The 26911-nt window shown below is 39.5% G+C and overlaps 1 protein-coding gene across 1 annotated transcript in view; it reads left to right on the top strand.

Moving 5' to 3' along the window:
• The window catches only part of SEMA3D (sema domain, immunoglobulin domain (Ig), short basic domain, secreted, (semaphorin) 3D), a 96786-nt gene extending 70873 nt beyond the window's left edge, over positions 1–25913 (top strand). Inside the window, exons 11-17 of the mRNA XM_010001256.1 lie at positions 4166–4388; positions 6768–6856; positions 8720–8761; positions 10015–10172; positions 12356–12420; positions 15162–15301; positions 25130–25913. Coding sequence (XP_009999558.1) covers positions 4166–4388; positions 6768–6856; positions 8720–8761; positions 10015–10172; positions 12356–12420; positions 15162–15301; positions 25130–25543 — 1131 coding nt within the window. The 3' untranslated portion in view covers positions 25544–25913. The remainder of the gene's footprint in view (positions 1–4165; positions 4389–6767; positions 6857–8719; positions 8762–10014; positions 10173–12355; positions 12421–15161; positions 15302–25129) is intronic.
• The last annotated feature ends 998 nt before the right edge of the window (positions 25914–26911 follow it).

Below are 26911 nucleotides of genomic sequence, written 5' to 3'. Positions count from 1 at the left end.
ATTATTTAACTGATAATGTTATCTTCAAAAACCAAGCTGACTACAGCTTGCCTCAAGGGTGTAGCCTTACAAAGATGGTAATTTTTGAAAGCACAGCAGAAAACAGAATGTGGGAGATCATACTCAGCAAGCCAAAGGGTGACATTCTTACAGAACTGCTAGCATAAAACCCCTAGAGATAATTCACTGCAATGTATATTTACAATTGAACTATTTTTTCAATAGGGCTTCCTTCTTTTTTACTTATATGAAGTTGTATTTTCAAGGGATGTCCTTTGACCTTGGAGTAGTTATCACAGGAGAATAATACAAATCCATCTTTGTTTTCTCATCAGTACTTTCATAGTTGTACATTAAATTCTATATTGAAGCAAAATGACTGACTATGTAATAGAATATATCTTCATTCAAATTAGTGGAGATTTACTGTTGATGGAGAATTTTTCCTAAGCTATTAGGTTTTTCAGGAGCCTAAGCTCTATTTTCATTTCAACATTTCAGAGCTGTTATGAAGATGAGGATTCACAGGCTTAGATCCTACTGATGAAAACAATGCTAAGCAAGTGGGCATTAAACAAAATCTGTTAGATCTCTGTCTAAGAGAGTTAGCCATAAAAATTAGTCCAAGCAAGGCCTGGTAATAGGTTGTAGACTCTTACATGACCCAGGCTACATCTTTACTAAATAAAACCAAAGGTCAGGTTCAAAACCAGACCCATAGTCACTGTAATGTTTAATGCTAAATCAGGCTTTGCCATAGTTTAGGCATGCTCCAGCTGGTACCCTCACAGTCAAAACCGTGGCAGTGTTTGGGGTCTAAGGTAGATGAGGAACTGCCCCCAACAGGCATTTCAGATGTTCCCGGGCATGTGGATGTAGAATATCAGCTGATCTGTTTTGTTTCTGAATATACAGGTAATCTCTGATACTTTTGATACTGTTATCCTCAGTCAGCAACTGTTAACTAGTAACTGCTGTGTTTGCGTTTAGAGTATTTATGCAGGTCCATTTTTATGTAGAATTGTATGTGATTAAAATATTCTGCATTGTTTTAGCTGTAGTTACTGCATGAAGAATTCATCCTTAGGTGTGGGTACACAAACATGTACCCACTGGGTGGAGGTTACATTCCCTTTGTAGCTGTGTGCATCCCTCAGCCCAGGCAGGGAAGGGGCAGTGGAAACCCAAGGGGGAGAAGGGTCAAGGCTAGTCCTGAGCTCACAGGGATGGACTCGCTGCTAGTGGCTGATGTTATGTGGCCATGAGGATGGAGTTTGACAGCAATGGAAGAGGGACATGCTCAGCCCTTGGAGCTGTGTGTGTTGTTCCTAATGCAAATGTTTTGGATAGTACCAACCTTACATAGTGAAACAGATCCTGACCATGAGCCCTTAACTGGCAACTTAGATTCTTAGAAACTGGCACCTTAGAAACTCGTGTAAAACTGGAGGTTTGGCAATATGAATTTAAGTAATCTCTGTCAAAATGAGCCATGAAGGAGGACAGTAGAGCACCACAAATCTTATCTTTCTCCCCGCAGACTCTGAAAACATTATTGAACCAGGTTTCTTACTTCACAGACTGTGTTATGGCTCCACCTGGCAGGAAATACAGGGATTGCTTAGTTAAAAATAGTGTTAGAAAAGAAGGAATCAACAGTTTATATGTAAAAGGTTGTCACCAACTGCATTAGTGTTTTCAGTTTGTCTTGGTAGTATACAGGATTTCTAGTGCCCCAGTAACACATCCAGATGCCTCCTGGTTCGAAGGAGAAGCTTTCTAAGACTCAGATTAGAGAGTAAGAATAAAACAAGGGACAGGAAAGAGATACAAACAGCTATGGGAAGAAAAGCAGAGATAAGTGAACATGAGAGACGGTGGGGCACCAACATGACTGACCTGCAAGCATGGTCACCCTTGAAAGGCACAGAAGGAAAAAAATTGAAAAAGGTTGAAGAAATAGGTTTGTGGGAGGTCTTCAAGCAAACTGTGTGAGAACCAGCTTACTTTTTGCAAGCCAAAGAAAACAGTTGAATTAACTACTTTGCCAGTATGGCTCTAGCTGAGGTGGGAGCCAACCCCAGCATTAAATGAGCAATGCTGGTGAAGTGTGTGAGGGAGAAATTGCTGTAGCAGTGCTCTGGACTAGAAAAGGATGAGGCTGCACTGTTCAAAGTGAAAGAAAAGGATGATGCAGCAGTCAAGCTGTGGGCCTGGGCAGGAGTTTCTGTTATGTGGATGAGCAAGAAAAGTCACTTCTGAGAAATAATGAGCTACAGGGATCTACCTGGCATCTGTAGAATCTGCCTTTATTAGAAGAAAAATAAATGGGAGACACAGGAGGTGCAGTTCACTGAAAAGTTATGGCCTCTGCAGGCTACATACAGGGAAAAAATACATGTGGGTGTTTCAGCCTGGAAGAGTGAACATGGTTAAAGCATTTACTAGGGGCCCTCTGTCCAATCACATCTGAGTGTAGCTCAAGCAAAATCAAGCCATTAGTCTAACACAGGGACATGCTAGTGCGGATCCTGCCCGATTCTGGCTCAAGACATCAACAAGGCAGAAGTTGAGACTCGATAAGCAGAGCAGAAATACAAGAAGCAGGAAAGCTGATCTGTAAGTGGATCCTGCACTTTCAATACTTGAGATTATCCAATGGTAGCCACCGGAGGGCACTCTAGACTTGCTGTTGAGAGTTATGTACACTGAAAGCTGGACTGCATTTTTCAGCATGTAGTAAATTTAACTGTTCTTTGGTAGATTTGTCTTGAAATGAGAACTAGACAGTGTGACAGGTCTCCTTCACTCCAGACATGATTTCCTTGTCTTTTTAAAGATGTGATGAGGTGCCTGAGCATGGGGCAGGGAATGAGGAGGTGATATTTGTTGCAGATGTACTGAGTCCATCATGTGATTTTCTCTGTTTTTTAAAGCAATGCTTTCAAAAAATGCAGTAAGGGTGACCAAGTGCTGCTTTGGGATGAGAAAATTCTCTGAGCAATCTGATTTCTTACTGACTTCACAAGTGTTCTCACTGAACACTTGATTTCTGCTTGAATATGGATTGAATTGTACTTATTCATAAAACCAATTCTCCAAAGTGGCCTACACTGCTGACATCTATTATGGTATATATGCAAGTGTTTTCTAAATATTTAAAGAAAAGTCAGGTATTTTTCTATACTATTAGAGTGGTTATGGCTTTCTGACTCCAATATATGATTAAATAAAAAAAGATGGTAGTGCCTTACAGTACTGAATGCACTGTTTGAATGTTAATAATAATAATAATGTATTGTCTTTATCAGTGATAGTGGTATGAATATTAAAGCATGCCTCATACTCTCTTCAGGAACCCTTCTAGGTGTAAAAACAAAGGATCTTGTTTATAGTCTTAAAAACCATTTGGTGATAAAACTCAAGAATTTGTGTAGGTTTTAGTAGTTTTTGTTTACAGATATGTTGGTGCAATAAATATTGTTTAATTCACAATTTTTTTCAACACCAGACAACTTCACTTTTCTAACACTATCTTCTTTTCCTAAGTATCTTAGGGAAAAAAAGGAAGTTCATCCCTCCCTGAGTTTTAATTTAAATTATCAAAATCTCTGACTGAGAAAGAAGAAAAGTCTGTTTAATTGATCTTCAAAGCTTGCATATATCTACAAGTAGTTGCAGGTGTGGACATATAACTAACAACAGTGGATGACTAATAATTCAGAGTAGAAGAAGAAATGACTGAGATGAAACAAATTTAAAAGATCTGGGTGGTTTTAAAATATAAAGGAGAATACATGGGAGCAGGATGAAGGGAAATAAAGATGAAGGGGAAGAGCTTTAGAAGAGAGGTAAAAACAAATAGAGAAGAGGAGAGAGTGGAGAAAGGAGGGATAAAATGACTGCCGGGCTTTCAAATCAACACTGAGGTTTTTCAAGTGTATATCAAATTAGCAGCTGCTGGCAAATGTTCTTTACAAACTGGTATAGCTGATCTGGACCAGGCAGCTTTCCTACTACACAAAGAAACCTGCAGGTGACCCTGATCTGGCAGGGGGATTGGACTAGATGATCTTTCGAGGTCCCTTCCAACCCCTAGGATTCTGTGATTCTGTGATTACTTGTAATTCTTTCCTAATATTCCTTCTGTTCATCTTTCATTCAGTGTCCAAGCAAAACCTATGATCCGCTCATAAAGTCTACCAGAGACTTTCCTGATGAAGTCATTAGTTTCATTAAGCGCCACCCCCTGATGTACAAATCCGTTTACCCAGTGACGGGAGGACCCGTGTTCACGCGAATCAACGTGGACTATCGTCTGACTCAGATTGTGGTGGATCACGTCATGGCAGAGGACGGACAATATGATGTTATATTCCTGGGCACAGGTATGGGAGAAGACTTGCACTATCATCATTCTGCACAAACTACATCCTCTCATAACATTTTTACTCCAGCAGGTCCTGAATAAACCTGTTGATTAGCATATTTTTCCTATACATGGAGCTTTGGGAAGTGTTTCAATGTTCCTGATTCTGTGCCAGGTCTTCATGCAAATGCTAAGATTTCATTAGTTTGTCAGCTCAAGAGATTGCTGCTATTGGGATTTTAATGCCTCCTGGTCCCAAGGTGATAAACCAATTAAGGTGTCAAAGTACCCTCTGAGTACAATTCAGTACCTGTTTTTACATTACACAGTACTCTGGCTCAAATTCCTGCCGTCAGCAAATCAATAACAAATTAATAGAAAAAAAACCCAAAACCTTAACTTCAAGGAGTACTTCCTGCTACCAACAGTGACATCGTGCTTCAGCATTAAATCTCATTTGACATTGAACAGCTAAGAAAGATTTAAAATTGAGCCTAAGGCAACAATTCCAGTTAAAAACATTTGAAGATATAACTTAGTAACATTAATAGCTTTAAACAAGAGGACCAAGACTGAATAGAGAAAGGTTAAACTACTGTCAGGGGAGAAACCTGCTTTGTAGTTTTTCTGTGGATAATTATGTATCTATTTACATTTTTATGACAATTATATTGCTTAAGAAAAAAGTTTAATTTTACCATAGTAATTAAATTTAGGATCACAGGATATAACACTCCAGAGTATAGTATGCTAAGAAATATGAACATAACTATTAATAACATTTCTGAAGTGATAAACTAGCATCTTAATCCACTAGAATTTCTTCTTCTTAATCACCAATTTGACATTCTGTCACTGATAATAGGTCTTATACAGCACTTCTCCCTGGTAGATCTGAACACTTGAATAAAGAGGTCATTGCCTTTATCTCCATCTCACAGTAGGTGAAACTAAGGTACATGGAGCTGAAAAGGTTTATCTAAGGGCAGTGGATGAGCTACTGCCATGAGCTGCAGTAAATTAATATTTCTTTTTTAATCCTACCTCAGTACTATTGGGTTGCAGAGCATTTTATGGGGCCTGTAAGCATATTTGGTGTCATACAGTGTAGCTTGATAGGTATGGATATTCTGAAGTATTTGGGGGAAAAGGAGTGAATTGTTACAGAGCACCACCTCTTATAGAGTGTGGGTTGTCTCAGCCTTCGGTAGGTTCCTAGATGCATTATCAAACATGTGAGCCCTAAGATAGCCTTTCTTGAACCATTTATATCTTTCAGCTCAAACCCTCTCACAACTCTTGTCTTCCAAAAAAAGACAGCATGAGAATCCCTCTGTGATCCCCACAAGTCAAGTACAGTAGTATCAGGAAGTAAAGCACAATTCTGTAAAAAAGAACATTAAAGTGCTGTTGCTCCCCTGCTGTCTGAGAAGGCTGAGAATAAGCTTGATGGAAAATCCTTGTTGCTTTCTGAATGCAAACTTTAATATAGTCAACAGAGAAGGAAAGGGAACACAGTCCCAAGCTGTCAAATGCCTAGTATTTAGGAGTACTCACTGAAACTTACTTTCTTCTTTTAATAATAAGAACAAGTAATTTAAAATTTAGCTGTCAAAAAGATAAGTTCACTAGTTAAAGGAAAACTAAATAACCTCTTAAGTTGTCCAGTTCAGAGGTATGTAGGCCAGTGTGTACGATGCAGGCACTAGATGGCACTCCATAACATGCAAATACTTAACTGCAGCGCCTTCCTTAAAAGTGAATTTTCTTTTCCAGAAGCACAAGTTTTTGTTCTATTTTAGTCTCTAAACTCGTCATATGGGGAAAAAAAACCACCAAAAACAAAACAAAAAAAAACAAACCAAAAACACAACAACAAAAACAAACAAACAAACAAAAACCCCACAAAAATGAAAAAACAAACAACAAAAACTTGAAAATAAAGTTTCAAGTATTATATAGAGAGACTGAATATAGATACTTCAAATTGTCCAGGAGATTTTGAGAAGAGATCTGAAGCTTATTATACATTTGAATGTAAGCAACCAACATGTGCATATGCAGGCTTTGGCAATTATGTCAAACAAACAAACAAAAGCTCCAGTACATGAGGCAAACTGAAATACTTTTGGCCTTGGTTGGTAATATGAAGCTCAGTAGTTTGGGAAAACAAGTATGAAAATCTCATTCTTTCCATTATAATGTATTATTTTTCATTATTTCAATATTGTGCATAGTGCTTAGGATTCAGCTGCTAGACAGCAATAGATCTAGATGGCAATAGATGTTTGAAGGCTACTTGCTTGATTCATTAGCTTTATCTTCAGGGAATGACATGTAGTGGTACATCGGTACTGAAACATAACTGTGAGTTTTACATGATGAACATTTGTTTCAGACATAGGCACAGTCCTGAAAGTTGTGAGTATCACGAAGGAGAAGTGGACTAAGGAGGAGGTAGTCCTGGAAGAGCTGCAGATATTCAAGGTAAGCATTAACAGCCATGACATCAATTAAATATTATTCAGGGGACTTTAAGGCTCAAACTGCCTTTGTCTGTCAGGTTGTTTGTTTACTGGAACTAGTTCAAGTTTCCAGAGGGACACCATGTAAATTTTTAAATGCCTTGGTATTCTTTGAATTGAAAAAAGTCCAAAACCAAGCAGACTGTGTTTTTTCAAACCCTTAGAAAGTATTGTTTTTCCTGTCTTCTTCTAGTTTGAAATCTTATTATGGGCCCCATTTTTTTATTATTATATTTTTTTTAATTGGCAGTATTTTATTTTTAGTATCAAGTTTTCTATTGTCTCAGCTTTAGGACTATTATTAGTACAACTAACATTTAAAAAAACAAACAAACAAGTAAGCAAACAAAATTCCACAGATACAGAGAAGTTCTTTGAAATAACAACTTTAGGAAAGGAAAACATAACAGAAATAAAGCAAAGTTGGTTTTGATTATAAATGTGTTTTAATTTATTAGTAAAGGCCGAGACAACGTTTTTGACCATTTTGATTTGGTTATTCTGGCTGAGCGATAAAGAAGAAAAGTAACCAGAGCCCTGCTAACACTAATGACTTCTTCATATATAGAGCTTGTAAAAAGCTCAAACCTTCTTTCAGCTGCACAGGCATAATTTCTGATTAACCTCATAGCTGGTGAGGGAGATGACACTGACATACCATTACAGTAGGAAAATGGAGACCTGTGTCTTCCATAGAGATTTTCTTTTATGTTTAGTAGCTCCTTCTTCATTCTTTCCATTCTCATTTTCCTTTTTTTCTCATTCTGTATAACTCTTCTTCAGTTTTCACTTTGCTTTTTCATCAAATTTCATCTGCATCCGTGGCCTTTTGATTACTTTCTCACACATCCTGTGTGCTCCTATGTGCTGTATGATGTCTCAGCCAGAATTTCTGCCCATACTAAATACATTAATTTGGAACTTAGAGACATAATTTTCCAAGTGTAAGAACAGCATCTTTAATAATCATTACAAAGAGCACATTCCTCTATATGCCTTTTGATACATCATGTGTATGAAGAAACTTTGATTTAAAAGATATACATGTTATCTTTCTACTGCCTTGGACACTGTCTTATATAACTTTGAAAATTTCAAGATTACTCTGTGACCTGCCAAGTAATCAGCAGTTTCAGTATGTGCACCAATTTGCTGCATTCTTAAAACATAATGTCAAGGGCAAATGTACCATATCATATTTAAAACAAAGAAAAGGTGTTTTGTTTTGGATTTTTCTACTCAGCAAACATTCCTTCTCATTTTTATGGGTGACATTTATAACTGCTACCTTCATGGTTCTGAATCCAAAAAATTGAAGTGGGTGAAGGGCCGAAAAGACATCCCTTACTTCCCTGAACTGCATTAGAGATAAACAATAGGCTTAGATTATTCATCTTCTATTAGGCAATAGGTAATAGTCTGAGCTTCATCCTGTTTTTTACATCAGTTGCTAACAAAAATTTCACTGTCTCTCACAGCAGTGAAATTCATCCTTTTGTGGAGGATCTCTCCCTTAAATGCCATCTAAGCTTTTCAAATAGTTCTTAATAAGAACTGAAGTTGATGTGAAGGCTCATTACCATTCTTCAGGATGAAGCAGACTGCAAACTCTAAGAAGTTGCCTCATAAGGAGTAGGGAAAATTTATGAGAGATATTTTTGGAAGCATGAATTTAGTGATTTCTGGGTTTTTGTTTTTAATATTTCTTTACACCAAGCACATGGATGTGTAATTATATTTTCATTTTGAACATTAAGTTCTGTTCTCTTTTTCATTATGAACAGGGAAATTGTAAACTAATGTGCCTTACTCATTCTTTTTACAGCATCCTTCGATTATCTCAACCATGGAGATTTCTCAGAAACAGGTAATCACAAGCTCTTTTAATTACTGCAGGATATTTGGTACTCTGAACACTTAGCTTGTTGTTTTCAGGTGGTGCCTGTTAATTACTAGCCAAACTTTCTGTGGATGACTCTTAAAATGTATCTGTAAAGGAGATTTGTTTGAACTTGTTTGCCTGCCTAATTCACTTTTGCTTACAAACAGTAATTTGTGTACCCAAGATGGTAATTGTTCATGGAAACAAATCTTTAGTCATATGCTGGTGGGATTTGTGAATGAAGTCAATGAACATTCATTTTCAGGACACTAGAAACACTTGTCTCTTTACAATCTGGTAATAAATTATTATTACTGTTATTTTTATTAGTAGTCAAGTGAGATTGGGGCCTCATTGTTTCAAAATTTTTGTGTACACAGACTAAAAAAACAGTTCCCCTCCTCTAAAATTGCTGTCTTAAGTCTGGGTGGTCCAAACCTGGCAGTCAGAGGCCAGTCCCAGTTGGGAATCTCTCAATAGGAAATGGTTTTATGGCATCTCTGAGCTCTATGATGGCTATGTGCATGTCTAGGAGGCAGCATGACACCAGAGCCATCCCTGACTGCCCCACAGAAGTGTCCATAGCAGCCTCAGCACAACACGTCTCCCTCACACAGGAGGAGGTATTTTTTGCCATTCAGGCACGCACAGCACAGCTGGGTCCCATCTCTCCTAAAAAAAGGTTGCAGGCCAGCTGGAAGGATTGTGTGAGCCAGCTCCAGCTCAACAGCAAGCACTTGGACCACCCTTGTCTCAACAGGCAATCTACTCACACTTGGGGAAGAGAAGAGTAATATTATCCTCATCCTACCTAAGGATCAGAAGCAGAAGATAAGAGTTTTAATCACACAAGGTCATCCCTAGTTTTCAGATTCTTAACATCACAGCTATGCAGCCACTTGTTTTTAAATGTGTTATTAAACCATTCCTTCCATGGTTTGCTTTTGATTTTTTTATTACAACACAAATCTAAAGGTGTAAGGGTGTTGAGTGCTGGTGTCTTTCCAGGACTGCAGTCCCCTTTCCTCTCTGCTGTGTTGTCAGGGATTGATGGGGACTGGCCAGTTCACACTGAGCCCTGAGAAACAATAGATTTTACCATAAAGGAGGAATTCTCCAGCGTTTTGTAAAATCTGGGGCAAGGTTGGAAGTCTACAAGTGTGGCACTGAAGAAGAGAACTTTTTAAATGGGCTACTTGAAGAATGCTGCTAATTCATTCGCTTTGCCTGATTTGCAGCAACAATTGTACATTGGTTCCAGGGATGGATTGGTTCAGCTCTCTCTGCACAGATGTCACACGTATGGGAAGGCTTGTGCAGACTGCTGCCTTGCCAGAGATCCTTACTGTGCCTGGGATGGAAACTCATGTTCCAGATATGCCCCCACTTCTAAAAGGTAAGAAAAAAAATACAACTTGATGTAAAAGATCTTGCTGTTTGCAAGACTTTTAGAGGTTCCCAATCAGAATGTGTTGCCTTATTACTTAGCATGTCGTTTGCCTTAAAATGTGATCATACTCTGGCTGTGTTTCACATTTCTGCTCAAAGATCTGTGAAGACAAAATAGCTTTGTTTCAGTGTGTGTGACTCAGCTACTGCAGCTAACATCATAAATCCATCACTTCTGTTTTTTATACTGAATGCTTTAAGGCACGAGATGCTCAGACGGAGGCCCAGGTTGTAGCTGACTACCTAAGATGCAAGATCCTCTCTTAAGCTTTTTGTTTTTTGTGCAGGGCAGCATCACACTTATTAAAGTGGAGTTTAACATAGTATCCCAGGAGTTTAGCATATTATGGTCAATAATAAAATATACCTAATTCCCTGATCTAAATGAACAAGTTTCTTCTGTCTGATCCAACAAACCCCGATAACTTGACTCAAAGCTTGTCACTCTCATCAATTGCATTTGTGGTCTAGCCATGAGAGGGAGACAGAGATTTAAGTACTGAGATTTGACTGCATCGGGAGAAGTTTTTTCCACAGTGAAAGAAGCTTCATCTGAACTTTCACCAGCTAGGACAGAAGCATGAATCTGCTTGGAGGGAGAGCATGTTGCAGGCTCTGGCAGTGCAGTACCTAAGTTGCTGGATATGTCTCTTGGAGTTTCTGGTTGATTTAGATGGAGCTCTGAACTTGCTTGATGAGCCAGGGTCCTTCATAGCCTCTTCATTCCCCATGGGACAAAGCCTTCCTGACAGTAATTCTTGCAGTGAGAGCTGGAGATTGCAGTCTGAGCTCAGGCCCTGAAATGAGACTTCATACCTTAGTGGTTGCAGGGCTGGAACCCAAGCAATTAGACAAACCATTGAAGTTAATGACTCATAGGTTGTCGTGTCATGGTGTCAAGGAACTTTATGTGTTTTCCCTGAAAGCCAAAGCAAACTAAATTCAGAGAAGCATAAATGAAAGGAGAAAAGCAACTGTTCAGGCTCACTGCAAAGTTAGTGACACATGAGGCTTGCTGAAGCCTGAGGTGGGCTGGGACATGGAGATTGATGGCCCATGCTTTCTAACAGATGTGCAGTTTGATGGGAAGGCCAAAAGTCTTTGTCTCAAAAACAAGGGGTGAGTGACTGGCCTTGGGAATCCTCCAGATGATCAGTTACTTGAATATTTTTCTTCTGTGTAGCAGCCTGACTTCCAGCATGTCTACAGCTTTTACCACAGTGGACAGCTCGGCCCTGGGAGTCCACTCTCCTGCTGAGTCATTGGTCTGCAAGTAGGACATCTCCCTCCTGTTATCTCGTGTGGCTGTGAGAGAGGAACCAGTTCCTCTTTGAGTCTCCAATTTTGCTACTAAAATATCCATTTATTTATTTATTTATTTATTTGATTTTTTTTTGGTAGCTCCTGGAAGATAAATGCAATCATCCACGGAGGAAGAGTTTGCTTTTTAAAATTAGTTATTTAATTATTTATTGCTGTTACTCTAAATCACACTAAATCACAAGGAGTTTAAGTAACACACCCAGAGATTAACAGGCAAGTTAGTCGTGGAAAGGAGCAGATCATCTCAGGGCAACCATTTTTCCTGCTCATAAAGATGAAAGTCAGTTGTTTGTTACCAAATTAAAACATATGCTTTTCTCTCTTCATGTTCATGATGGATTTAATAGTCAGTATTACCTTGGGCTGATCCTGAGCTAAGTTTTGAATATCACCTGTTACACCTCTGATATTTTTCCATATCATACAATGTTAAGGATGTTTTTAGGTATTTCCACAATGGTCGATCTCACCAGGACACCCATGCTCTTTGCTCCTAAAGCAAGTTTAGATGCTCTTTCTGTCACTGTATTTCACACTCTTTATGCTAGGCAGATTTTTTTCTCTTGCTTTTTCTCTTTACCCTCCTAGTGGTTTTACCAAATCACAGGCCCTCCTCTTGATGTCAATTGTACAAATCTCTCTAGGCCACATGCTGCTTTGAGGGTGAGGCTGGTTTTAGTTAAGACCATAATTGTCAGCAGTAGGGTGGGAGCACTGCAAGTCCACATCTGCTGAGCTCCTCAGTATTTTGTTGTTGAATTCCAGCAATTATGCTTGAAGTGTTACAAGTTTGCATGCTCTTCCCAGGCGAGCCAGGAGGCAAGATGTCAAATATGGAGACCCTGTTGCACAATGCTGGGATGTGGAAGACAGTGAGTATTTTGCACCTTTCTTGCTCTTTAGTCACTTTGACAACAGGGTTTGTTATAAAGATCTCTGTCTGTCTGCAAAATCCTGCTGCGTCTTACAGAGGAACACTGTTAAGGCAGTTGCCTTTCCCACACTCCATACACGTTACTCCTCCCGCTGTTTAATTTGGTAAGCTGGGGCTGATAAGGGGCAGCCAGCATAGGAAAGCACCCTGACATCCCTGACAGGCCACCCTCCCCAGCACTCACTCCGGAGGAGGAAGATGTGCCTGTGATGTAAAAACATTATACACATCCCTACAAGTAGCTACCAGGACCTCTGCTCATCCAGAAACAAGGGAGATAATCCTGTGAGGAAACCCACAGGGATGAATGAGGAACACACCATCTTCTCCCCTTCTGCTGCATACACTTGACACCAGTCCCAAAGCCCAGCTCCCGCTGCCAAACCAGCCCCTTCCCCTCCCCACAGCTACTTTAATACTCCTGCTATTAACAAAGCTGATTCCTCCCTCAATGTCAGCTCCCTCCTCTCTTTCCCACACACTCTTTTCAGATGCCAAAGGGTCTGGCTTGCTCCTTTGACAACAGCAGCACTTCTCTTACAGCGAGCACTGTCAGTATGAAATCCTGTGGTTGAGCGGCAATCTCTGCGCAGCGTAAAATAAATGAAAAGCATTCAAAACCAAGCTTGAGTTTGTCTGGAGCTCTTCTAGCCACTTATTAAAGTGAGCGACCCAGTCAAAACAGTATTGATTGTATCTCTGTGCTGAACATTTGATTTGGGACGAGCCATCACGTTCCATTGATCTCTGGTTATTTTCACACCGCTGTGGTGCTGGATGCCTGCCGCAGATCCCGGCGTGAGTCACTGCAGAAATCAGAGCTGGTTGCCACAGGATCAAAGACTGAAGTCTATTGCTCAGTACAGAGGGCTCTGACTGTACATGTGTGCTTGAAGATGTTGTTAAAAAGTCAGGGTAAAATCACATTCCCATTAAAGTCAATGACAAAACTCCTGTTCATTCCCAAGGGGCAGAATTTCCCCACTTGCTGCTTACCGTGACTCTCCAAATAGTGGTATCTGAGATCGTGCCAAGTTCAGACTTACAGAAACCCTAACAGAAAGGCTGACTGTGTCACATTTTCTTGGAACAATAAAGAGATACTGGAAAAGCTGGCCTAACTAGACAAGGGTAAAATGACTTAGCACAGAATTTGGTATTAGTCCTATGCCCTGATGTAGCACCACCAATAGAAATTTTATCCAGCTGGAGATGGCCCCTGTGTGCCATTAAACCATGAAGCTGACCTGCCCAACTCCAGACTTCTGGCTTATTTATGCCATTTGCCATAATTAATAATATTACTGCCCCAAAACCTATATAAATTCAGTGCTCCACTGTGTGAGATTCCCTCCCAGAGACTTCATTGGCTGCATGAAGTAGTTTGGCTCTACTGAAATCTCAGTGGCACAGTGAAATAAAACAGAAGTATTTAATGTGGAGAGCTAGAATTTCTATAGATCTCATATAGGTACTTATTATATTGAAAAAAAAAATAAAATTCAAAAATGTATTAATTTTTTTCTTGAGCTAACTTTTTTTTTAGAGGACACCACTGCTTTCACCTTCTTTTCTGTTATGGGCAGGGTGTAAGAAACAGCTTGAGTCTGATTGTAAAGCAGATAAGACACAAATAAAACAGACTGAAAGATGCAGAGATTACAAATTATTTGCTCAGGTTTACAAAAGGCCAATAAAGGGACCCAGATTTGCTCATGGCTCCTTCACCTTCTTCACCTTGAGTACTGTGTACAGTTCTGGGCCCCTCACTTCAAGAAGGATATTGAGGTGCTGGAGCAGGTCCAGAAGAGAGCAACCAGTCTGGTGAAGGGACTAAAGGAAAATCATATAGGAATAGGCTGAGGGAGCTGGGGTTGTTTAGCCTGGAGGAGACTCAGGTGGGACCTTATCACTCTCTAAAACTACCTGAAGGGAGGTTGCAGTCCGGTGGGGTCTGGGCTGTTTTTCCAGGCAACTAGCAACAAGACAAGAGGGCCTGGCCTCAAGGTGCTTCAGGGGAGGTTTAGGCTGGATATTAGGAAGTGAGACATTGGACTAGACTTCCCAGGGAAGTGGTGGAGGCACCGTCCCTGGATGTGTTCAAGGAAAGGCTGGATGTGGCACAGTGCCATGGTGTAGCCAGTGTGGTGGTGTTAGGTCATAGGCTGGACTTGATGATCTTCAAGGTCTTTTCCAGCCTTGGTGATTCTGTGATTCAGTTTTTGGCCTGAAACGTACTACAAGGCATTTCAAGGTATACTTAAGGAAGGTAAACCAGAGTGTATTTTAGCCCTATGACTCCTTTAAAGGGTTTGGGATGAAAAAAACAAGACTCTACAGTCTACCTTTAGCAGCTTTAGCTCAGGTTTAGTAGCTATGTTACTTAAAGGAAAAATACAGGTCAGATTTTAAATTCCTCAATGGTGAAAGCCTCAACTTTAAAATGGAGCAAGCTCATGATATAGGTTTTATTGGCCTCCTTAAAAACCAGTTGCACTGAAGGAACGTTAGCAGCCGCCTCTAAATCCTCACAGTTATAGTTTAAGCTAAAAGTTAAGTTTCCTTTTGCTTTTTTTATAATTCACTCACTCTTACAGCATCTGTTCTGAATCAGGCTATTTTCCCATTGCTTTAAAAACCAGGTCGGGGTTAATCTCCTGTACCATGTTTGCTTTCCAGGCATTAGTCATGAAACTGCTGATGAAAAGGTGATTTTTGGCATTGAATTTAATTCAACTTTTCTGGAATGTATTCCTAAGTCCCAGCAAGCCTCTATTAGGTGGTATATTCAGCGCTCTGGAGAAGAACACCGAGAAGAGGTAAGTTATAGTCATCATGGCAAGTTTCCTCTGTAGAGAATTCAGCTGAGCATTGGAAGTCAGGAGTTATTGGGATTAGTCAATGTTTTACTTTTCCTTGCCTCACCTTAGGTATCACATAGCATTCTGCTATCACCATTTGGGGCATGCAGTGGGGAAGAGAAAAGCCATTTGCACTGTGTCATAAGCCGATTTAAATATTTATTTTGACTTACATGCTCATTCTATTAAGAAAAAAAAACCAAAATAAAACAACGGAAGAAAAGAGATATTAGGTTTTAAACAGAGGTAAAAAAATAAAAGTACTGCAAAAAAGCCCTTTTGTCTAGTAATCAATACAACAATCACTTCTGTAGGTAGAGGTATATCCAAACTCTTTTGTTTTAATAAAATCTCTCCATTTAGTGTCTGATTGCATTCTCTTATCATGTTAAGCAGTGTAGCTAAGAATTGCACATGTGGCTTGCTGCTTCTCTCCATCTCTCCCCAGAGAAAGAATGATCTGTGCAGTAAAAAGCTTTTTATTTGCTTTTTCTCTCGTTTGTGGAGTCTGAAAGTTTTTCTTCAATGGCACTCTAAGTTGATGCAGAAATGTCAGGTTAAAGAATTGCACCTTGCATCTGGAGTAGAAAGCAGTGAGACTCCCTTAATTCCTGCAGGAGTCAGGTTTGAGATCCTCTCTGGTAGAGAAGCCCTGGAGAAGCCTCCAGTCCCCACATACCCCCTGCACAATTTCCTGATGATTCCCCTCTAAAGTACTGACAAAAAGGCCCTCTGATGTACCCAAAAGGTCAACCTGCTGGGACTGATTTCAACTGAGTTTGAGTGAATTTCAAACCTCAGGAGTTTTCATAGCCTTTCCCTTACATGAGTGATTTTATGTCTGAGGCCAAGTCCTGCTGTGATGGCAACCATGGCAACGTGGAAGGAGAAGGGAAAAGAAATGCCCTTTGAAATGAGCTGGTCCCATGTGCTACATTTGCTATTTTGTTAAGCATTCAGCCAAGACAAAAATCAGCTTAAATGACAGGAACTATCAAACACCCAACCCATCTTCCATTCTCAATGATAGTTCATCCCATGATACTTTCTGAATGCAGAAATTGTGCTAATACTTTCTAAAGGTTGGGGAGAAGTAGGCTGGGGCAGGTGGCTATGAGAGGAGCACCTCAAGGTGAGATGTAACACATAGCAGTAGTCCCAAAGTTGCAATCCAAGTTATGTCCTGGCCAAGAAAGCCAGAATAAGGAGTTACAAAGCAGTTCTGATTTTCTACCAGATAAGATAGAAAAACCCCGCAAGGCTGTATGTTGACTATGACACTGCAGTAACTTCTCTTAGTCACACTTTAGATTGGCAGAGATTCTTCCCTCTGCTGAGAATAAAAACTTCATTAATTTATAGACACAGTGATTCCCACAACATGCACTAAAACAAAAAGAAAAATTGCTGGTTCAAAATACCACCTCTAACCTACATTATAGTCCATATTTGGAAAAAAAAAAAAGGTGATCTTCTGATCAGCTAGCCAAGCACACTCACAGCCACAGGTGGTTGAAGTGAAAACCCAACTAGAAATGTATCATCCTTTAAAGACCTATGGGCATTAATTGTTTGTGCTTTAATTGATTTACTTTTAACTGTCCTGTATAGAAGACTCTGTGCTCTACTTTCCTAAGGCAGCAGTTTGTAAATGCACTTACATGTTTGATAAGGAAAACAAGTAAAATGCTTGCTTGATTCTGACCATGTGTTTAAGACTCATTTTTAAGTAAATTTAAGTAGATAGTTTACAGGGTTTTGTTTCGGAGAGGTGTTTTTTGTGTCTTTTGTTGTTGTTTTTTTTCTTTATTCTGAACTGGAAATTAAGTTTTGAGGAGTTTCAAATCTTTTTTAAGTTCCCTGTGAAGAATGTAGTATTTCTGTATCACAACAAGTCACACTTTCAAGATCTGAAAGTTTGTTTTGAAGGGCTGCTTTGGAGTTTTATCTGTGTCAATTTAGGGAAAAAAAAATAATCACTCGATTTTCTCATAAATCACAGGTTCAGATAGGTCTCTGAAGGTCAGGAAGCCTACCTCAAGCTATCTGTCTTATTTAATTGTAGAGCAAACTGCAGGTCAAACCAAATTTTGAACAAAGTTAAGGCAGTCTAACCTATACAGCACAGGCTAAGTTAAGGATATAGGGTTTTTTTGCCATGCTTTATATTTTCAGAAGCTTTGTTGTGGCAGTGATCTGGCTCCTGCTACTTGTTCTGGGTCAAATTCCAGTTACCCGGGCATGGTGATGTCCAGTACTGCAGGACTGGCTGCCTGAAGTGCCAAGGATCTGCAGGTTGAGAGGGAGCAATGGAATGTCTACATATGTGTGATGGCATTTGGAGCTCCAGCAAGCACACAGCATACCTCTTTGCACATTAGCAGCCTCCCACAGCAATGTTTGCTGGGCTTGTTCTGTGTAAACACTCTGACATCTGTTTGTATGAGAAAAGTAAAGCTTTGCTAAAAGGCTAGATTAACCTTTGAGGCAAATTTTGAAGAAAATTTGAAGGAGAAATCTGCAGACAGATTTTCTACATTATGAATGCTAACAGTAGGCAAATAGCGTTTTACCACATATTGTCCCTAAAGCCACAGCAGTGCTTCTGTTATCTAGCTTTGATAAAATAGAAGTTGGAGCACTTGTTCAGCAATACCTTTGGGCGGTTTAGTTAGTTTATTTGTGTATTTTTATATTTATATATATATTTGCAGGCTTTGAAGAAACTAGCCTGCATAAATGCATATGTGCACATTGATGATTACAGGATCAGATCACTTAAAGACAGATTGTAGATATTTGTTATGTTTTATTCCTACCAGAAAAGTCTTATACAGATCTTAACAGATTTTCTAGTATTTTGACCCAGGTTAGTTCTTAAGAACTTTAATACCTTCTGAGCAAACTCAGTTTGCAGGTCTCAAATTATCACATTAGGAGATATAATTTCTTAGAAGAAAAAAAAAAAAAAAAAAGTTTTGGTGTTTTGATTTTTTTTTTTTTTTTTTAAGATAAAGATATTAATCTAGAAATGCCACATTTTCAGATCCACGTCTCTAAAGTTTAATTCCTAATTTCAATTATGCTTGCCTAAATAAATGACTGGGTCTGTAGAGATGCTGAATGACCACTCCTTCTATTAGATAGAATAAGGGTATTTGCAGGTTAAAATGTTAATCCCTTGTTAATTTGGGGATTGAGATTTTCAGGTTTTCTAATTTGACTTATCAGTGAAAATTAATTAATTGGTATTAGAGCCTAATTGGAGGCCTTCCTAGAAAATCCAAAGATAGCAGAGTATTGACTTCCTTTTCAAAGTACTTCAGTTTGACAAAAATACCATATGTGGCAGAAACAGGATGATCATATTTAATGTGTTGCTTGATCTCGACTTTTCCCATTACAATTGTATTTTCTGCTCTCTCTCTCCTTTCTTGCAGCAGATTTCTCAAATAACACTGTACATTACTTTAGTGCATGTCTTGGTGGTGTAACTTACTGTGATGACGATACCATGCTTTGCAAATGCTTCCATGCACCTGGAACTTGGGTTACGGACTTTTAGTTCCAGGTCTGGAACTGTAATGTCTCAGCAAGTTTTTAAACCTGGCTTTACAAATAGATGGTTATGCAGTGTCCTGGACAGGCACTGCAGCTTCCTGAGGGAAGGAAAAGGGCGAAATCCAGACTGGATGGGAAGCATTTGGCCCAGCAGGATGTCTGTGACATTTCACCCTTAGGGTCGTGGTTCAGAATGTTACTTCCAGGCAGAGCGACCTGTGGGGAGGGACAGGATCTCCTGCGGTACAGGCACTGTCACTAGGTCATTTTGCTGCCAGTGGGAGTACATTTCCCTATAGTCTGAGGCCATTTTAAGGTCAGGAGTCAAATATCTAGTGCTTCTGTGTTTAGCGTTGCTCACGCAATTGATCACGTTTGTTCCTGTGTGCAGGGGCTTAGTCACTGAGAGGAGGGAGAGCATTTCAGTGGCTGGAGTTCAAAAAAAGTAGGGACGTCATCTGTTCATAATGTCTTAACCTGCTGAAGTTTTCTGAAGCTTAAAGCAGAATTTCTTTATTTATTTCTCAGAAAAATTCCTGTGTGTTATGTGTATAATTGGTGTCAGGAAAAAGCAAATGCATGGCTCCCTACAAAGCCATTAGTTTTGGTGCCCCATGGCTCTGAAAAACATTAACCCCCCTGCTTTAGGCTGCTCTTCACCCTACATCTCCTGCGGCTCCAGGTCTGCCAAGCTGCCACCTCCCCTTGCAGGGGACAGAACAAACCATATGGTCTGAAGTGACAGAAAAAGTGCAGATCACTTTTAACTCTCTCCTTCCTACTCTATACATAAGTGGAAGTGAAAATAAATCCACTAAAAGGCAGGAGCATATGCCAATTCCTCCTTCAGCAGTTCTCACCATTTCTGTATTCCTGCCCCACAGCCTGGGCTGTGTTTTTTTCCAATGGATCCTGCTTAACAAGCATTTGATGGTTTGGTGGGTACACAAGTGTGACCCAGTCTTGGACAGGACCTCTCGCTAGTTACTGAAGTATGACCTGGCTCCCCATCAGAGCAGAGAGATGTTGCTTCTATTCCACATTGTAGCCAGACCGAGAAGACATTTTTCAGTCTATCCAAGATACAGCTGGAGATTTTTGTGTCGTGATGGTGGTTTTCATTGTTATAAACCCCTGGTCAGCAGCACAGAGTTAATCACAGAGTTAGTGCTAGCACTAAAACCTAAGAGGTGGATGCTACCTGAGTAAGGAGAGGACATACACTAAGGTCTGAGTTTCTAGTAGTACCTTCTGTTAGAGAAGTGTAGATCAGTATTTGAATACTTAGGTCAATGAGAAAGAGATCAAGAGGGGCAAAAGTAAGAACACGTTAATTCTGCAGCCTAGGGACTACCTACAGCTCTGATGCTTTCACTCTTTTATTTTATAACTTATTGATTGTTTTGGGGGGTTTTGTGGCTTTTTTTATGGGTTTTTTGTTTGTTTGTTTGTTTTTATTTTCCCTAGTATCTTGAGATTCTGAAGTAAGAGTCATATTTTAGACAGTTTCCTGAGGGGGGGGGAAACCCAAACCAACCAACCAATCAACCAAACAAACAAATAAAAATGGAACTTTGAACTGAAATACAGCAAGTGACATCTGCTTTGATTTGAAAATACTGGGAGCGAGGGGTGTAGGAGATTAAAATTTAGTCTCAGAATAAGAAGTTATCTTCACCTTGAAAATAATACAAACCATGTCTCTCCATAATGTCATTGTACCAGCAACACATTCTTCATTTTTCCCGTGGCTTCTTTGTAAGTCAAAAAAAAAAAAAAAAAAAAAAAAAAAAAAGTGTTAAAAAAAGGAAAAATAAAAGAAGAGATAAATGTACAGCTGTAGCTGTGTTGGAGTTAAATGATTATTTTCCCAGAGCAAGAGAAACAAAGTCATGTGTAACAATAATGAAAAAAAACAACAACACCACAACTCAGTGACCTTTATTTCCAGTCAAATTATGAGGATGAAGAAGAAAACAATAGAAAAACAGATGAATGTGAATTCTCAGCAAATGTTCCTCATTTTCTTTTCTCCTCCTCTCAATTTGTTCAGGAGTTACAGCTAACCCATGATTAGTCCAGCTTTACCTCTAACATTTTTTCACATGTTGATTAATGAGGGAAGGCAGGCTTTGAAGCCACTTTCTTCTCCCAGACAGGTGCAGTGTTTTAACTGTGAAAGAGTTGACATGTGAATTATTTGTAAAGAGGGAGCTATCTAAACACATCATTAGCAAAGGACAAAAGGCATTGGTGCCACAGCACTTTCAAACTTTGGTTGTTTTCCAACTTACTGATTGTTTTAAGATTTGCCATCATTATTGGCAATGCCTATTTTTCCTCCATTGTTATATTCAGGTTATGAAAATAAATGGTTTATTTGCATGGAAATCTTTTCCCTTTGTCAAATATTACCAGTATCTATGGCATCTGTCATAATTTAGGTAATGTAATTTTAGGGATACTTATGTGCTTAACATAAAGGATGAAAAGTGCAATTTTTTTATAAAATATTTTCAAAAATCTGTTTCCACTCCACTAAGTAACTAAAGTTAATTAAAATCAATTGGTTCATTTTTGTGGTTTATAATTTGTTCACTATTGAACAAAACTGTGTCCCTCATGTTTAAGTTTTACCGTCTGCTCAAATTTAAGCACATAACAGCAAGCTTTTATGAATTAAAGCCTTTATGCTTCTGAATTGTTAAATCTTATTTACAAACATTTTAGGAGAGTTATTGATTATGACATGAGTTGCCCAAAACAAAGATATGCATTTTATCTAACTAGTTTTTTCACTCTCCTCAAAATTTAATAAAATATGTTTTACATCTATAGGTCAGGAACCAAAGAGCACATTAGGCATTTAAGTGAAAGGTTAAAGATCTACTACCAAGTAATGAAATGCCAGGTGTTTATGAAACTCCAGAGCCCTGTGGGGGGAAAAGTAGAGAGGAAAGACAGGAAGAGTTCTGAACCTATGGGTAAAACAACATAAACAGGATACCAAAAAGAGAAGTGAGGGGGAAAGCAGTAATGAAGTGTTGCTCAATACATGTGAAATCAGAGCCACAATTTCATCGTGCCAGAGGATAAGAAAGGAATGAACACTGAAAGCACAGAGAAGGAAGAGGTTGCAGTCACTGTGAATCAATATCCAAGCCTAACACAGGACATTCTGTAAGAACACTGCATCATTAAAAATGGGAGTCTTGATGGGCTGGGATTAAGGGACACAACCAATTTAGACTGTTAGCTTTCTCTGCAGTAGATAGGGGAGCAACTCAGTTAACACATTTATGACTAGAAAGTGATGGCTGCTGCACAAATGGTAAATAGTTCTGAGTAGCAGGGTGCTGGACTTGGGGGTCCAGTGATCTTTTAAAGTCTAGATCTGCCATTATTCTGCCTTCCTTTCACTGAAAATAGGTGAAGCACCAGTGAAGGCTCTTTGGACTGGCGCCCAGCCAGCTGAACCAGCCAGCTGGAGATCTTCCAAGTGTAGGAGGTACACAGCTGTCAAGACGCTCTAGACTACAATACTGGCAGAGCCACCAATAGACAGATGCTACTGCTGCAATTGCATCAAGCCCTGAGCTCAAAGAGATCCATCCTGTTTTCACTCAGGCAATGTGGGAACTTGGTCTTTCTACAGTGCCTTATGAAATCCAAATGTCTGTAAATTAGCTGCTTCTTCCCATCATTTTCCCAAAATTACTCAAACTTGTGTCTTCATGTAGACATGAAGCCTGGGCGAAGAAAGACAGGCTTGCTTGTAATATTGCAACAGCCAAGCTTCCTAAGCACTGCCACCTGGCCCCTGCTCCTGCTTCTCTCTGTATACTACAGCGCAAGGAAACACCTGCCCTAGACATCCTCCAGCCTACAGCTACTTATTTGTGGGTTCATTTATACATTTTATGCTCCTGTTTTTACTGTAAGAAAGGAACATTTACTTGGAATGAAGTGTCACTAGTTGATAAAATTGAAGACTACTGTCCTGTGCTGTAGGTTGTGGAGGTGGAAAAAGGGTCTTTTCTAGTCTGTCTCCCTGTTGTCTTCTGTGTATGTGCTTGTGGCTTGACCATGACTATTCAGGTTTAAATTCAGTGCAGTAAATCTAAAGTAGCTTGTGCTCATGTAGCACCTGTTGTTAGGACAATTGATTTTCCAGGAATTTCCTGAAATTAGTGTGATTTCACCCTGCTGGTGCCAAGTAGGCATGCTTATATAGAGTTTACTAACGAGGAAACTAAAGCTCAGGGTTGATCCAACACCATCAGCTGGTGGCAGGAGCCAAAAACTTAGCCACAGAACTAGGCAGCTAGAGCTGTGTTCTGACCAGGTTTTTTTAGCAGTTGATTTCTTGTCTCTGCTGTAGTCCAATCACTGCCCACCTACCTATCTAATCTGTATGTTACCAAAGCTGTTACAGCTAATACAAGAGGAAGTCAAAGTCTCTCTCTCTATGTATAGGGATGATCTCCAAATGGCCTCTCAAATTATTTAACCCTTCTAATGTCATTATCATAGAAACTGAAAATGGTATAACAAAAAGCCCTGGGAGATCATGTCATCCATCTCTTTACTTCAATAGAGCCTATTATGATAAAGTACGAGTGAGTTAGAATCATAACAGATGGAGGATCATATGTATGTATACATTTTTTTCCCATGGAGTAGAAGAGGGAATCGTGTGCAGATTTTTTTTTTTTTTACATAAAGAAACAGTGTGTAGCTTACCCACTGTGAATAAATCTAATTTAGTCATCTTTATGCCCCCTTGATCTTCATCCTCTGAAGTTTGCTGGAGGGTTAGATGTGCACTCCGGGAAATTTTCCAGATTCTGTGTTGTTTCTCTCTGTCCCCCCCCCCCCCCCCACACACACACTTTTTAAACCCACTAGTGAGCCTTCTGCTAAAGTTTCTCTCTAACAATGCCACCAGCAGTGCTGAGGTTGTGCTCAAGGCTTCAGCTTGGCTGCTGGCTGAGCAAGCAGCCCTCTTGGTCCTTCGGTGCCGTTGTGTGCTGCAGCCTCTGCGTGGCAGCAGAACATAGCACGCCTGGGAGGTGGCAGCTGTGTGCTAGACCGGGATCATTTTCAAAGGAAATGCTGGTGTTGGACACTGAGAGTTAGGGCTCTGCTTTCTACTTTCACCTCTGCTGCTAATCTTTATATGGTCTTTGGCAAAACACTTACTTATCTTCTATGTTCCCCAGCTGCAAAAGTACTTAAGTGCCCGGTGCCCCCATCTGTACTTTTTTGGGGGTACATTTTTTTGTTTGTTTTCGGGGGTTTTTTTTGTGTTGTTTTTGTGTGTGTGTGTGTGTGTGTGTTTGTTTGTTTGTAAGGTAAGTAATTTTTAAAATAATTTTTAGATCACCATATATGTAACTTACCTGACAGTGCTGTTTCTCGAAGGTGCACCTTATTTTTAACATCTGAGAAAATGCTGTATTTTTTGAAATATTTCCATTTGTAAATGAAACCACAGTTCCACAGTGACAGACTTCAGCTCTCACTTACAGTCTCATTCTTTTCTTTACTTCTTTTTTTTTTTTTTTTCAACTTTTAAGTGCTTCTTCACAGATCTTAACAATAAAATAATTGTACTTAGTTGTATTTGTCTAACCTTAATGGGTGCTTTTAATCACTTTTAATCAATGAGTCAAAGTCAGGGTCAACTTCCTAAAGGTCTTTTCCAACCTAAATAATTCAAAGATTCTATTATTCCTTTTATAAAACCCAGTTGAAGAGTATCAGAATCACAGCACTTCACTTTAAAAATCAGTAGTAGTATTTATTTTCAGTGTAATAGAGCCTCAGTGCTCCAGATATGTATAAGCACCCTGGTCTACTGGGTCCATTACAGATACTTCAAAAAGAGCAGTTAAAAAATAAATGGGGTTTATGGCACTAAATAACTACCCTTTGTTGGAGAATGTAGCCCAACTTACTGCCTTGTGGTGTGGTGAGTGTTAATGTCTGTTCTTTCATCTGTACAGGATGTATGTGTTATTACTAAAATGGTTTGATACAGATGCTATAGTTAGGGTCAGAACTCAGACATTGGAGGGATCTCCTGGTGTCCATCTGAGCTGCACATGCCCAGGCATGCCAGGTGCCAGCTGAGCCTTTCTCCACCTCAGGATAGCACTGACAAGCATTCTGGTTTTGCCAGTGAATCTCATACATATCATTCTTTTTTGTCCAACCCCACAGCTGAAGGCTGATGAACGAATCATCAAAACAGAGCATGGACTGCTGATCCGCAGCTTGCAAAGAAGGGATGCAGGAGCCTATTTCTGCAAAGCCCAGGAGCACACCTTTGTCCACACCATTGTGAAGCTGAATTTAAACATCATTGAGAATGGGCAAATGGAAAGCACTCAGAAAACTGAGGATGAGGAAGGCCGGGTGAGGGATTTGCTGACAGAGTCCCGGCTGAGGTACAAGGACTACATCCAGCTGGTCAGCAGCCCCAGCTTTAGCCTGGATGAGTACTGTGAACAGATGTGGCACCGGGAGAAACGGCGGCAGCGGAACAAAGGTGGTGCCAAATGGAAGCATGTGCAGGAGATGAAAAAAAAGCGAAACCGAAGGCACCATGAGCCAGCCAGGCCACCTTCTACATAGCTTGTAAATGCTATTTAAAGAAAGGACATTTTCCATGAAAAAAATACTGTGTTCTGGTTTTGTGCATCTTGCCTATGGATTAGTACTGCTTCTTATTGAAATCAGATAACTCGCCATCACTATTAATCTGTGTGAGACTGTACAATGGGATTCAATACCAAATGAGATGTTCCTTACTGGAGTACCACACACCAGGCAATAATTTCAAATGTAATTTCAAATGCATTCATTAAAAAGAAGTGATGTACACTTTTAGCTAATTTCTGGGTAGCCTGAGGCTACATGATCTGTGTTCTGTACTTCCTGCATAATTTTCACCTAGGATTTAGCGTCCATGTTCCCATGTTAATATTTGCTGCCACATTCCACCCCAGAGATGGCTACATTTCAGGGGAGGGCAGATGTATTTCTAGTTCTTTGGCATCTTTCTCAATAAGAGGCATGGTAGAAATGTGTGACAGATCTGCAAAAATACCTGCTAATTTACCCGTTGGGCCTGTATACAAGCACATGAGTGGTTTTGCCAGCATGGAGAGGCTCAGCAAAATATCAAATTAAGTATTGGCTTAGGGACAACATTCATTCTCTCCATTAAAATACATAAATAAATAAATAAATAAATAATAGGTTTCTTGCCTGCACCTCTCCTATCTCTCTAAAGGTTTGATTCTGACTGTTTCTGGCCCTTTGCTAGCTTTGTTTTATGCAGAGGAAAAGAAAAAATAAAAGAAAACAACAAAGCTAAAATGAAAGACGATGAGGGAAAATATTTAGTGGCTGAGACCAACGCTCTTGACACAGAGCTGACATTCCTCAGATGTGTGTATTCTTTGGGATTTTCTCCCAAAGGTCTTATGTATTTTTAAGTTGAAAATTTGCATTGTTGGAATTAATACTTTTATTATAAATAAATAAAACAAAAGATGTCCATGTGTAAATAAAGTTTGTAAGTTAGAAATTTGCTATATACCATAATTTCATTTGTAAAGTATTCCTTGGTTCATATTTTGGTTTTCATAGTGTAAATCCATATAAGCAAGAAACACTGGCTTCATTCTTGTCTATTTTGCATCAGTGTGATTTAATTGAATTTATTCCTGATACGCAGCAACAAACACAAGCTCAAAATCAGTCCTACTGTCTCTTCTCATGAGTCACAGCCCCCCTTTCCTCTCCTCCATCTAACCTCCTTCCGTTTTGCCTTTCACGCCTTTTTGAGTGTGAAATGACAAATTAGCCACCTCCTCACATGGAAGAGAGCTTTAATGGATACCAAAATGACAGACTTTACTTGTTTCTCATGCATTCTACAGATCCTGAGAGCAAAGTCTGTGGGAAACCCATGCAATTGGTGTGCACCTCATTAAG

This window comes from Chaetura pelagica, unplaced genomic scaffold, assembly GCF_000747805.2.
Source record: "Chaetura pelagica isolate M959 unplaced genomic scaffold, ChaPel_1.0 scaffold66, whole genome shotgun sequence".
Lineage (NCBI taxonomy): Eukaryota > Metazoa > Chordata > Aves > Apodiformes > Apodidae > Chaetura > Chaetura pelagica.
The sequence above is the reverse complement of the archived record's forward strand: the minus strand, read 5'-3'. Positions and strand labels throughout refer to the sequence as shown.